This window comes from Catharus ustulatus, chromosome 5 (assembly GCF_009819885.2).
Source record: "Catharus ustulatus isolate bCatUst1 chromosome 5, bCatUst1.pri.v2, whole genome shotgun sequence".
Classification (NCBI taxonomy): domain Eukaryota; kingdom Metazoa; phylum Chordata; class Aves; order Passeriformes; family Turdidae; genus Catharus; species Catharus ustulatus.
This window is the reverse complement of record NC_046225.1, coordinates 74,873,249-74,885,280: the sequence shown is the minus strand read 5'-3', so window position 1 is coordinate 74,885,280 and position 12,032 is coordinate 74,873,249. Positions and strand designations below refer to the sequence as shown.

The following is a 12,032-nucleotide window of genomic DNA, read 5'->3' as shown; positions in this document are numbered from 1 at the left end:
GCTGGGCATTGCACAGGGACACAGAGGGGGCACATTGTAGAAACTGAGCCCCCCCAGTGGTGATGGGTGGTCCCTGACCCCCCCACTGTCACTTTGGGGGTCAGGATGGGATCCTTGCTCCCCGGGATGTGGGGATGGGGTGTTGCCACCAGGACGCGCTGGGGGCTGTCCTTTTGTCTGGGGTGTTGTCCCACCGCAGTTCCCAGAAAGGAGGAAGAGCTGGGAGAGGTTTTTGAAGGGTTGGGGGAGTTCAGGGAACCCATGTGTAGCTGGGCAGGGCTGTGGGGACTCTCTGTCCCACCTGTCCCCGAGCTGGGCTGGAGCACGGATGGACCCCAGGGTTGTGTCTTGTGCCAGCTGGGAGCCCCTCAGCTCCCACCTCCCTTCCCACACAGACACCGACCAGGGCTTGTAGTGGCAAAACCAATCCCAGAGTTTTAATAGGGAAAAAAAAATCCTTTTCCGAGCTGTAAAGGGATGTGGGTTCTGGGGAAGGGAGGTGCCCGTTTGTGGGGTCAGCACTCTCAAAGCCGCTGTTGTCAGGGTGCCTCAAGGCTCATCCAGGCGCTCCAGGGGCTCCAGGCTGGGGGGTTGTAGGGGTCTCGGCAGCTGATGCGCACCCGCCGCGCCCCTGCCTGCACTGGCGTCTCCTCCACGCCCTCCAGGAACTGCTCAACCTGCAAAGGGGGCAGGGCATGGTCTAGGGAGACCCTCGGGGAGGGGGGCACCTGCACCCCCTGACCCTGGCAGCGCTGGGGGGAGCAGGGGTGACAGCCAAGGGTGACAATATCACCCTGAGAAGGAAAGCAGCAGAGTGAGGAGTGGCCGTGGCTGAGCCAGGCACAGGGAAGAGTCAGGGATGGGGCAGGGTCAGACGTGGGGTAGCCTGGGCAGGGCCCTCCCTGTTACCTGGGTGCCGTTGTGGAGCTCATACTGTAGATGGTAGAGCAGTGCAAAGTAGGACTTGGGGAGCGGCCAGGAGGCCGGGGGAGCCCAGACCAGGTGGAGCTGCTCCCCCCGCTGCTGCAGGATCAGCTCCTGGGGAGGATCAGGACGCACTGTGGACAGAGGGGGCTCAGAACAGGGGCTGAGATCCCACCCCAGAGTCTCCAGTACCCCTTGGACACCCACACCCCCCTGCTCCCTCCCTGAGCTCACCAATGTCACGGATGAAGAAGTGCCTGGAGAGGTTGAGGTAGGAGGTGTCCGAGAGCCCCTCCAGGTGCAGCTTGAGCGGGTGCAGCTCCTCTCCGAAGGGGCAGAACGAGGGATCTGCCAGGCTGGTGTTGAACCAGCCACGGTCACTGGCCACCGGTACCCACGGCCCCATGGAGCCATCGCTGTGGGGAGGTGTGAGCAGGTCTTAGGGCTATGTGGCCGTGGTGCTGGTTGGGTTTGGGGGATGTTGGGACACCCACCTGCGTGTGAGGCGGGCACGGAAGATGGCAGAGGAGGGCCCGGGCCAGGAACAGTGGAAGGAGCCATTGTAGGACTCAGCCTGGCAGGACACGTTGATCTCCTCCTCGCCTGAGGGGGCCAAGGAGTGCCTGGTCAGTGCCTGCATGGCTCCCCCCGACCCCACAGCCCTGCCCCACGGGCTGGGCACAAGAATCTCCTGGTCCCCAGCCCTGCACCCCATCCCCCCCAGCTGCCCCAGCCATGCCCCTCCGTACGGGTGCTGCTGACCACCACGTAGGTGGTGTCCAGCAGGAGGGGGCCAGCCCAGCAGCTGTAGTTGCCAGTGGCTGGCAGGTCCAAGCCCAGGATGGTGAGGTTCTGGCCCTTAGGCACCAGTTCGGCCATGGGGTCCTCCTCCCCGTTCAGTGTCCAGTAGATGTGCTGCTCTGAAGTGTTACATCGCACCACCACGTCTTCGTTGAGATTCCCCACCTGGACTGCAGAGGGAGAGCCTGTGGTCAGAGATGGGCTGTGGTGGGAGCAGATTGTCCCCCAAAGGGACAATCCAAGGGGCTGGGTGCCCCTTGGCCTCAAAAGCACCCTGTCCCACAGTCCCCATCCTGCTCCTGCACTCCACATCTGTCCCCCCACTCCCTCACCCCATACCCACCCCACATCACCCTCGTGCTCATCCTCTAATCTCCCAGCAGAGCTGTCCCAACCCCTATCACAGGGATGTGGGTTTAGGATGCCCCCCACTCCTTCTGCTTCCTCTGCAGTCCCTGCAGCTGTCCCAACCAGAAGGTCCCCCCTCCAAGGCCTCCCCTGTGCCCTGGCAGCAGCACTCACACTTTGGGGGGAAGGCAGTCAGGGGTTCTGCAGGCACAAGGAACAGCACCAGTCCTACCAGCACCAGCATCTGGGAAGGGAAAGGGAGGGGAAGGGCAGCCCCAGCTCGACATAACCCAGGAGAGTGGCACAACCAGTGGGGCCAGCCAGGGAAAACCTCCAGCCCTGGGAGCAGCATCCCCAAAGCAGGATCCCCCCAAGAACCCCCAGCCCTCCGGGTCTGTGCTTACCTCTGCGTGTGTCTCTCTGGTGGGCTCAGCAGGGCTGGGGGCTGCGCTGTCTTATACTGGGCTGGACTCCATGGGGCTGCCCCAAGGTGCAGTCAGAGCAGCATCATCCAGTTCTCAGAACTGGAGAATGGGACCCACGCTCAGCCCCCTGCCTCCCACCCAGCCAGCCTCGGGACTCACCGCTGGTACTTCCCGGGGCAGGGGGCACCGCACACCCCCTCTCCTGCCCCCGAATGGCACAGGATGGGTTCCCCGGGGAACAGCAGGGCAAGGGGAAGTGCTGGGCACCTGGAATGGTGGGGTTCTGGGTGGTCCCAGCTCTCTGAGAGGGGACACCTGAGCCCCTGCACCACCGTGTGCTGTACAGAACCCCCCAGTGCTCTGCTATGGGGGGAGGTCTATCAGCACCTGTGCCAGGGGTCTGGAGAGGGGCAGCTCAGGGCAGGGCTCCTCTGGGTCCCCGAGGAGAGGGAAGGGTTTCCACAGAGGCTCAGGGTGATGCCCACAACACAAGGTGTCTCATCCCTTCCCTCTCCTTCCTGGGCCACCGAGTCTCCCATGGGATGAGGAACAGAGATCATCACGGTCACCCAGCTGCCTCTTTGCCATCCCACCAATGCCAGCCCATGTAGCAGACCCCACCCTGGGGAGAGGAGCACTGTACTCTTTCACGTACTTTCTGGAGTTCCTAGAAAGCAAAGGGGAAGTGGGGGCTGGGGGAGCCCAGCTCTCACCTTTTGAGGCACTGTGGCCATGACGGGGCAGTGGGACCTCCGGGCCCCTCCCTGAGCACAGCCAAGCCCCTGAGTGTGGGTGGCAGGGCAGGGAGGGGAAGCTGGGACCCCCAGACCCCTAAGCAGCAGCTCAGCCCTTGGCTGTAGTGCTCTAGGTGACCCTGACAGGCAAGGGAGGGATGGGGTGCCTTGCCCGGGGGTACACCCATGCCCTGCCCTGTCTGGGGGAAGCAGACACTGGCGGCAGGTTTGCCCCCACCTCGCCAACCGCAGCTTCCTCTTGGCTTCTGCAGAAGAACCACAACCACGGAGGGGAAGTCCTGATGCAAAGGCCAGGGATGCCCTCAGTGCCTCAGCACAATGGGGACCCCAGCCTGGCACCCGAAACAAGGGGGGAGGGGAGCGAGGCCCCAGAGACAGAAACCATCCCCAGGAATGAGAGTGAAGCCTCACAGACAGAAACCATCCCCAGGAATGAGATGAGAGTGAAGCCTCACAGACAGAAACCATCCCCGGGAAATGGGAGTGAAGCCTCACAGACAGAAACCATCCCCAGGAATGAGATGAGAGTGAAGCCTCACAGACAGAAACCATCCCCGGGAAATGGGAGTGAAGCCTCACAGACAGAAACCATCCCCAGGAATGGGAGCAAAGTTTCACAGACAGAAACCATCCCCAGGAATGGGAGTGAAGTCTCATAGACAGAAACCATCCCCAGGAATGGGAGTGAAGCCTCATATACAGAAACCGTCCCCGGGAATGGGAGTGAAGCCTCATATACAGAAATCATCCCCAGGAATGGGAGCAAAGCTTCACAGACAGAAACCATCCCCAGGAATGGGAGCAAAGCTTCACAGACAGAAACCAACCCTGGGAGACAGGAAGAACAGGGACAGAAACCACCCCAGTCAGATGTCCCTCGGCATCGACCCCACCCTGGCTGGACCCTTCGCTGCAGTCAAGGACACGAAGCCAGGAGCAAAGGTCACAAAACTTTATACAGGAGGGACCTGTGCGTGGCCCCTCGGCGCTGGGCGCGGGGGGAGTGGGGACAGGTGATGCCTCCAGCCTCGCAGACCCCCAGGAAGGAGGGGGTGAAGGAAGGAGCCCAGTGGGGAGGGCCCACACGACTCCCTCGGCCGGGGCCAGCGCTCCCCAATCCACGCTCTGAGGTGCCGGGGTGGTCCCACGGCCGCTGGCTCTCAACCGACTGCGGCGCAGCGCTGAGGCAGTGCCCACGCCTCCCTGGGACCTGGGACAGCCCCTGCAGCCACACAGCCCCCCTGGGGCTTCCCCAGGGCTCCCCTGTCCCCAGGGTCATGGCCAAGCCCAGGCAGCCCCACCGCGGGGCTCCGGTGCTCCGGTTCACTGCAGGACGCAGACGTCCCCCTGCACGTGCTCGTGTCCGGCCGCCTCTGCCAGCTCTGCCGGCTCTGCCGGTGCCTCCTCTGCTGCCACCACCTTCTCCCGCAGCTCCATCAGCAGGTCCCGGCCCTCACTGGGTGGCAGGTTGCTCAGGTAGTACTGCGGGGCCAACTCCACCAGCCTGTGAAGAGAGGGTGGGGTCAGCCAGCTCCAGGGATGCCCTGTAAGGACCTGTCCCTCCCCGTCCCCTCACATTTGGGGCTGGATCTCCGAGACCACGCGCAGGCAGTTGTCCTGAGAGATGGTGAACTCGTGGTAGAGCACCCAGGGGGGCAGGCGGCGCGGGGGTGGCCGCAGCAGGTACCCACAGGCGGGGGCCAGGTGCGCCACGTGCTTGTGCGTCAGCATCACGTAGTTGCCGGAGCCGTCGATGTCTCGGGCAACCTGGAAGGGACCAGGAGAGAGGGGAGTGGCTGGCACCAATCCACAACTCCCCCATAACTCCCCACAGCCCCCTGGGCCCACCTTGAGGAAGTATCCAGAGATGAGGGCTCGCTGGATGTTGAGGGTGTTGGCGTCGGAGCCAAAGGCGGGTGGTGAGACCGGGAGCTCGATGCGGCGCATGACCTCGAGCAGCTCGGCGCGCACGGTGCCCGCCAGGCGCAGCGCCTCGGCACACACCCCGTGCTTCCGGCACCAGCCCTCGTCCCCTGCATCTGCAGGAGGGACAGCGGGGTCAGTGACACGGGGACAGGGAAGGGACAGCAGGGTCAGTGACACGGGGACAGGGAGGGGATAGTGGGGACAGTGATGTGGGGACAGAGATGGGATAGTGGGGGCAGTGACACGGGGACAGGGAGGGGATAGTGGGGACAGTGATGTGGGGACAGGGATGGCACAGTGGGGGCAATGATGTGGGGACAGGGATGGCACAGTTGAGGCCGTGATGTGGGGACAGGGATGGCGCAATGGGGGCAGTGATGTGGGGACAAAGATGGGATAGTGGGGTCAGCAATGGGGATGGCACAGTAGGGGCTGTGATGTGGGGACAGAGGTGGGATAGTGAGGGCAGTGATGTGGGGACAGGGATGGCACAGTGGGATTAGCAACGGGACAGGGATGGGATAGTGGAGTCAGTGACAGGGACAGGGATGGCACAGTAGGGGCCATGATGTAGGGAGGGACAGGACAGTGGTGCCATAGGGATGGGGACAGAGGAGCAGAGAGCCTGCTAGGCTGGGGGCTTGGAGATCACGGAAGCACTGCTGCTCCCTCTGTCTGTGATCCCTTCACACAGTGGTGACAGGGACAGAGCAGAGGGCTCAGCCCCCAGCCTAGAGCTGGGACACCCAGATCCTCCCCCAGCCAGGCTGGGCACTGGGATGGAGTTAGGAATGTAGCTCCAGGGCAGAGGACACATGAGAGGGTGTGGGACACCAGGAGGAGCAGGGGAGACAGAGGGGTCTGTGGGACCACCCCCAGCCCCTGCCCACACTCACGCTGCTGGAAGGCATTGAAGATGTTGATGAGGGTGAAGTGGTCCCCGCTGGGGTGCAGCAGCGCCCGCCGGCGCAGGGCCACGGCCTCCTCCAGGTGTGTGGACAGCGGCACGAAGCAGGGGGATGCTGGGGGTGGGCAGGGGGTCACTGTGTGTGCCCAGCACCTCCCCAGCAGTGCTGTGCTGGCTCCTGAGGGCCACCCCATGCCCCCCATACAGTACCTGTGAGCATGGCAGCCAGGCTGACCATCTCCTCCACGCAGTCAAACTCGCAGGAGGCGATCAGGGCCTTGGCCAGCTGTGGGTCCAGTGGGAACTCTGACATGATGATCCCCACCTCTGACAGATTCCCATCATCATCCAGGGCTGCCAGGTAGTCCAGGTCCTCCAGCGCTTGCATCAGTGACTCAGGGGCTGGTATGGGACATCAGGCAGCTTTACTCACTCTGTCCTTCACCCACCAGGCCCCCAGTCCCTCTCCAGAGACAACCCAAGCCACAGTGATGGCCACAGCCACGGCTGCCCCATCTGCTCCAGCCCCCCACGCCATGCCTGGCCCCCATGGGCTCCACCTGGCCGGTCAAGGAAGTCACACTGGCCCATGTCAGCAATGTCCAGGCGCTTCAGCAGCAGCACGAGGCGGCTCAGGCTGGTCTCGCTGACGTGGGGCGCAGGGCTGGGCGGCAGGCGCTGCTCAAAGGCCTCCGAGTACAGGCGCAGGCAGGTGCCTGCAGGACAGAGGCCATGAGGTGGGACAGGGTGGTGGCACAAGCAGGAGGGGACAGGTGCTGTGCCAGGGGCTGCTGGCTGTCCTGAGGCAGGGGACACTGGAGCAGGGGTCTCACCTGGGGGGCTGCCAGCGGCTCGCTGCATGCGTGACTCGGCCTGGCTCCGGCTGATGGGCCGCAGCACCTGGGACTCGGCGCGGATGCGGGGGTTGTACACCTGCAGGAGGCTGAGAGTGGGACACTGCAGGGGACCCCTGCCACTGCAGGGCCACCACTGCCACCTTCCCAGGGCAGAACCCTCCTCCCAGCCTGGAAGAAGGCAGCAAGGGCAGACCCAGACCCCCACCCATCCTGTCCCACTCACGCTGCGCAGCTCCAGCCCCGAGTCGATGATGAAGCGCACGGTGCCCAGCGAGAAGGACGAGTCCCCGAGCCAGTGGGTGACAATGACACGGCGCTCCCGGCTCTCCTCGGGTGTCTCATAGAGTCTCTGCACGGCCCGGCCCACGCCAGGGTGCAGAGGCAGCACCAGCAGCGGGCCCAGCGCCGGGCTCAGCGCCATGGCCTCCGTCTGGATGGCACTGCAGCACTCGGAGATCTCCTGGGCAAGGACAAGGGGGCACAGGTGACACTCGCTGACACCTGCAGTGTCCCCATTCCCAGGTTAGCCACACCATGCCCTGCACCCACCTCCCACTGCAAAGCTCCCCAGTTTAACCCCAGCCATCCTTTGGGCTCCCCATTGAGAGGGACACCCCAAACCTCCCCTGCTCTGTTCCCCCACCAGCCCACCTGCTCGCTGGCCAGGAAGACGAGGACGTGGCCGGGCTCCTGGCGCCGGTGGATGTCCAGCACAGCCTGGCAGGCAGCAGCCACACTCCCATGGGCCGGTGGCTCCCGGTAGAGCAGCTGTGGCAGGGAGCTGTGCCCCGGGACCCGCACCACGGGGGGGTCCCCGCAGAAGGCGCGCAGCCGCGGCTCCAGGGCGGGCGAGGTGACCACCACGAGCCGCAGGGCCGGGCGCTGGTGCAGCACGTCCTTGAGCAGCCCCAGCAGCGCATCCGTGGGCACCGTGCGCTCCTGCACCTCGTCCAGCACCACCACCCCGTACTGCCGCAGCAGCGGGTCCGACGTCATCTCCCGCAGCAGCATCTCGTCCGAGCAGAACCTGTGAGGGCCCCACCCCATCAGGGTGAACCCCTGGCTGGGGAGGAACGCTTTTCCCCCCTCCCCACAGCAGCACACGCTGCTTTCCAGCGAGGCCAGGCTGGATTAAGGGATTACGTGGAGCTCAGCGGGATTAGGGCGCCGTGCTCCCAGCGCGGGCCCCGCCGTCCCTCCCGTACCTGAGGATGGTGTCGGCGGTGCAGCAGTCCTCGTGTGGCACGCAGTAGCCCACCTCGTGGCCCAGGTTCAGGTCCATCTCGTCAGCCACGCGCAGGGAGAGGCTGAGGGCGGCCAGGCTGTGGGGCTGGGTGCAGGCCACCAGCCCGTGGGAGAAGCGCATGGACAGGGCGTACTCGGCGCACCACTGAGGGATCTGTGGGGACAGGGCATGGGGCAGGACTGTTCCCTCCCCACTGTGCCCCTCCAAAGGGCACAGGGACCCTCCCCATGGATCTGGCTGCAGGATCTCCCCTCCCCACTCCTGTCATCTCTGAGCCCCACAGTCTGTACCAAGAGTGCCATGGCCCCACACCTGCAGCTTCCTGCCGCAGTATGGGACACCACGACCCTGCTCTCACATTAGGGACACACAACAATGGCCTGGGAAACCATGGATAGACAGGGAAGGGATGACCAGGGAACAGCCGCTGGCCTAGTGCCTGGCCTGATGGTGTGGGACAGTGCCAAGGCCACGTGGATGTCCCTTTGGCACCAGGGACCTGAGTGCTGCTTCCTCCTGTCACCTCTGAGCCCCCCACAAACAGTGCCTGCGCCTCAGTGTCCCCAGGGCCCTGCAGGGACTGCAGGAAGGGTGCTGCACCCAAAAACACCGGCCCTGGGGCCCGCACAGGGGCTCTGTTCCCCAGTTCTGGCAGTGCCAGCCCAACCCAGCAACTCAGCAGGTCACACCCAGGGAGGTGATTTGGTTGAACACCTCGAGCCCAGGGCAAACACCCCGACAGCCTGCAGCGACCCAGCCCATTCTGGCCCCGAAGCAGCCACAGCTGCGCCACCGCTCCCTGCAATCCGGTCAAAGTCTGCCAGGTGCTGTCCCCGTGTCACCAGCAGCTGGGACCCGGGAGGGATTTGGCACCCCAGCCCTGCCGCTACCCCTGCCTCCAGCTCCGGGAGGGGCTGTTCCCCCCTCCTGCTGCCACCTCCCGTGCCAGCCGCTCGTGCTGTGGATTTGCCCGGAGCTCAGTGCCGGCCCCAGCACACCACGGTGCCCGCCCACCCCGCCGGGCTCAGTGCAGCATTCCCGGGGGCCCGGCCCTCTCTCGGTGTGTCCCACGGTTCAGGCGCTGCCGTAGGGTCTGGGAGCATCCCCACGCAGCTCCCAGCGGGGCCGGGCACCCCAGCTGTCGTTGCCCTCACCTGTGTGCTCTTGCCGGTACCGGGGGGTCCGGACACGAGCACGATGCCGCTGTTGCCCTCCAGGTGTTCCATGAAGCTGTACTTGGTGGTCCAGACCGGCAGCTCCCGGCGCTGCCGCAGCAGCTCGTAGTACCGGGAGGAGAAGGGCAGCCCATCGTAGGGGTTCACCTCCAGGTCGCCGTCGCAGCCCAGGGACGGGTCTTCATCCTCCTCCTCCTCCTCCAGCGCGGAGCCGGGGCCGCTGGGCCCGGGCAGGGCACCCGGGGCCCCGGAGCCGGCCATGGCGGGGACAACGGAGCTGCGAGGGCGGGCGGGGGTGGAGCGGGACCGGCGCTGACCCACCCTCACCTACGTCCCGGGAAGGAGCCCGGGGCAGCCCAGTGCCACGTCCCGTCCCGCGGGGAGACCCGGGATGGGCGGGGGATGCGGGCACAGGGGCACGGACAGGTGCGGAGGAGTGACACGGCCGCGGAGACCACGAACAGAACCGGAGTGTGGGGGACCGGGAGAACGGGAACCGGCGGGCGGGCAGGGAACGGGGGAAAGGGGATGGGGCACCGGGATCGAGCAGAGTGCGGAGACCGGACACGGCCGTGCGTGGGGACCGGACCGAGGCAGGGTACAGGGGCTGCGGGACAGGGCGGACACCGTGGGAGGGTCGGTCCCGAACGACAGAGGCCGACCGGATCGGCGGAGCACCTGCACGGGACGGTCCGGACCGGCACCTGAACACCGGCACCGGGCCGGACCGCAGTGGAGCGGAGCGAACGGGCGGGTCGGGGGCGGGTCAGGGGCGGTTCGCCCGCATCCCCCACGGGCCGCGGCCCCGGTTCCGGCCCCGGTTCCGGTTCCGGTACCGCCGCTCACCTGCGCGCGCCACCGCGGGCCCTGCCTGGGGACACGGTCACGTGGCCCGCGCGCCGTCACGCGCGCCGCCGGCGGCAGCCAATCAGCGCCCGCGCCGGGCGGGGCCCGGATGTGGCGGCGGGACCGGGACCGGGCGGGCCCCGCGGGCACCCCCGGCAGCGCTCCCGCCTCCCGCCTCCGCCCTGCCCGCTCCCTCCGCTGCCAGTCCGGGGTGCGGCTCCGAGCCGGGCCCGGCTGCAGCCCGAGCCAGCCCGCAGCCCCTGTTCGGATCGGGTTTTCCGGTACCGGACATCTCGGTGTTGGTGTGAGGCATACCGTACTGGATCTGGGCATCCCGGTGCGAGACTGGGCGTACTGAAGCCGGGAATCTTGTACCGGTGCATCCGTAGCAGTGCCGGCTATCCCCATTCCGGACATCCTATTGTGCTGTCGGGTGTACCGGAGCCGGGCATCCCGTACCGCTGTCGGTCCTTCCGCACCGGAGCATCCCGTAATGGTGCTGGTCATACCGGTGCTGGTCATCCTGCTGCCGCAACGGGGTATCCCATACCCGCACTGGGTGTATCGGGGCCGGGCATCCCGATGCCGGACATCCCGTACCGGCTCCCTCGGCCGCGGCGGCTCCCGGCGGTACCGGCAGGTGGAGCTGCCTGACCGGCGAACGGCCCGGACCGGCCCGAGCTCCCGCCGGGGCCGTGGGGCAGAGCCGCGCACCGGGCAGAGCCGCGCACGGGGCAGAGCCGCGCACCGGGCAGGGGCCGCTCACCGGGCAGAGCCGCGCACCGGGCAGCGCCGGTGCCCGCTGGCCCCGGGACTGCGGAAATCGAGAACCGGGAACGTCGGAGGATGCGGGAAGTGCCATGCCTGGGGTTCCTGCTCTCAGTCCTCGCACGCCGGTGTCCCTGCCACATTTCCTTCTGTTCACCCCCGGTGCTGCCAGCCCCGGTGCGGGCAGGTCCGTGCGCTGGCGGGGATCTGGCGGCACATCCCGGCACATCCCGGGCTTTGCCGTGCGGGGTGGCGGCTCCGGCGGCTGCTCTAACTCCAGCGTGTCCTACCCTCGCACTCGGTCCGGGCCGTGACACCGGAGTGCAGGATCGCAGACCCACCCGGTGTCCCTGTCCAGCGGGGCTCTCCTTGCCCTCCGGCTCTTTTCAGGGCCGGATTTTGGTCAGGGGGATCAGTCCTGGGGCTGGGGGTGACCCCAGAGCAGGCTTAGGTGGCAGGAGGGTTTGGGGACATGCAGGTAAGGAGCCAAGTGCTGGCTCCAGCGGGCTGCTGGAGAGAGATGTGTCAATGTGTGGGAGCAGCAGCAGGATTTGGGGGCTCAGAGGGTCCCAGGGCATGAGGGGGTGAGGGCCTGGCCGAGCCCCCATCCCTGTGGAGCCACCAGGGTCGGACAGCCAAGTGCAGCCAGCAGGAGGAAGGAAGCGGCTGGTGCTGAGCTGTTGCTCCATGCGCTCTCCTGGTGCTGCAGGAGCTGGACCGGGCTGGAGAGGACATGGAGCCAGCGCTGGAACAGCTGGGCTGGTGCTCTGAGGGACAGGGATGGAAATGTGACCAAGCCAGACCCAGCCCTGATGGCAGAAACCTTGTCCCAGCAGTGCCCATGGGCACAGGGACACGGCTCCGTGTGGCTCCTCATGCCACAGCGTGGCTGGAGAATTCCATGCTCCCAACTCCAGCCCCATGTCCTGCTGAGTGGGAGCTCCAGCCGTGGTGTCCACCCAAAGGGGGTCACCGTGCCACCACACAACCCATCCCAGTGACCAGAACCATCTTGGCAGTGACCCCTGACCACCCTTGGGGGGGTGGTGTGGGG

The 12,032-nt window shown here is 66.1% G+C and overlaps 2 protein-coding genes across 3 annotated transcripts; both read right to left on the bottom strand.

Annotated features, from left to right (window-relative positions):
• Positions 1-468: 468 nt before the first annotated feature.
• Positions 469-3,716, bottom strand: LOC116996686 (interleukin-12 subunit beta-like). The gene is made up of 6 exons (XM_033060614.1): positions 2,248-3,716; positions 1,674-1,895; positions 1,419-1,527; positions 1,159-1,340; positions 910-1,058; positions 469-677 (listed from the first exon to the last, which is right to left on the bottom strand). The coding sequence occupies exons 1-6, from the start codon at positions 2,423-2,425 to the stop codon at positions 540-542; spliced, it is 978 nt and encodes a 325-aa protein (XP_032916505.1). The 5' UTR covers positions 2,426-3,716; the 3' UTR covers positions 469-539.
• Positions 3,717-4,190: 474 nt separating this feature from the next.
• DQX1 (DEAQ-box RNA dependent ATPase 1) lies at positions 4,191-10,188 on the bottom strand. Of its 2 annotated transcripts, XM_033061306.2 has the most exons (11): positions 9,344-10,186; positions 8,149-8,342; positions 7,595-7,970; positions 7,167-7,403; positions 6,920-7,019; positions 6,647-6,802; positions 6,297-6,488; positions 6,076-6,201; positions 5,102-5,292; positions 4,830-5,020; positions 4,191-4,757 (listed from the first exon to the last, which is right to left on the bottom strand). In XM_033061306.2, exons 1-11 carry the CDS (start codon positions 9,623-9,625, stop codon positions 4,577-4,579), a joined length of 2,226 nt encoding a protein of 741 aa, XP_032917197.1. In that variant the 5' UTR covers positions 9,626-10,186; the 3' UTR covers positions 4,191-4,576. The 2 variants fall into 2 exon arrangements, with proteins under 2 accessions (XP_032917197.1, XP_032917196.1); XM_033061305.2 differs by having other exon boundaries at positions 4,830-5,292; positions 9,344-10,188.
• Positions 10,189-12,032: the final 1,844 nt, after the last annotated feature.

Coding starts and splice junctions, on each gene's coding strand:
- LOC116996686 (XM_033060614.1), bottom strand. CDS start 2,425: ATGCTGCTCCCAGGGCTGGAGGTTTTCCCTGGCTGGCCCCACTGGTTG. Junction 1,341..1,418: donor CGTGCCCGCCTCACACGCAG/GTGGGTGTCCCA, acceptor ACCTCCCCACAG/CGATGGCTCCATGGGGCCGT. Junction 1,059..1,158: donor CTTCTTCATCCGTGACATTG/GTGAGCTCAGGG, acceptor CTCTGTCCACAG/TGCGTCCTGATCCTCCCCAG.
- DQX1 (XM_033061305.2), bottom strand. CDS start 9,625: ATGGCCGGCTCCGGGGCCCCGGGTGCCCTGCCCGGGCCCAGCGGCCCC. Junction 7,020..7,166: donor CGGGGCTGGAGCTGCGCAGC/GTGAGTGGGACA, acceptor AGCCTCCTGCAG/GTGTACAACCCCCGCATCCG. Junction 6,489..6,646: donor TGACTTCCTTGACCGGCCAG/GTGGAGCCCATG, acceptor GTCCCATACCAG/CCCCTGAGTCACTGATGCAA.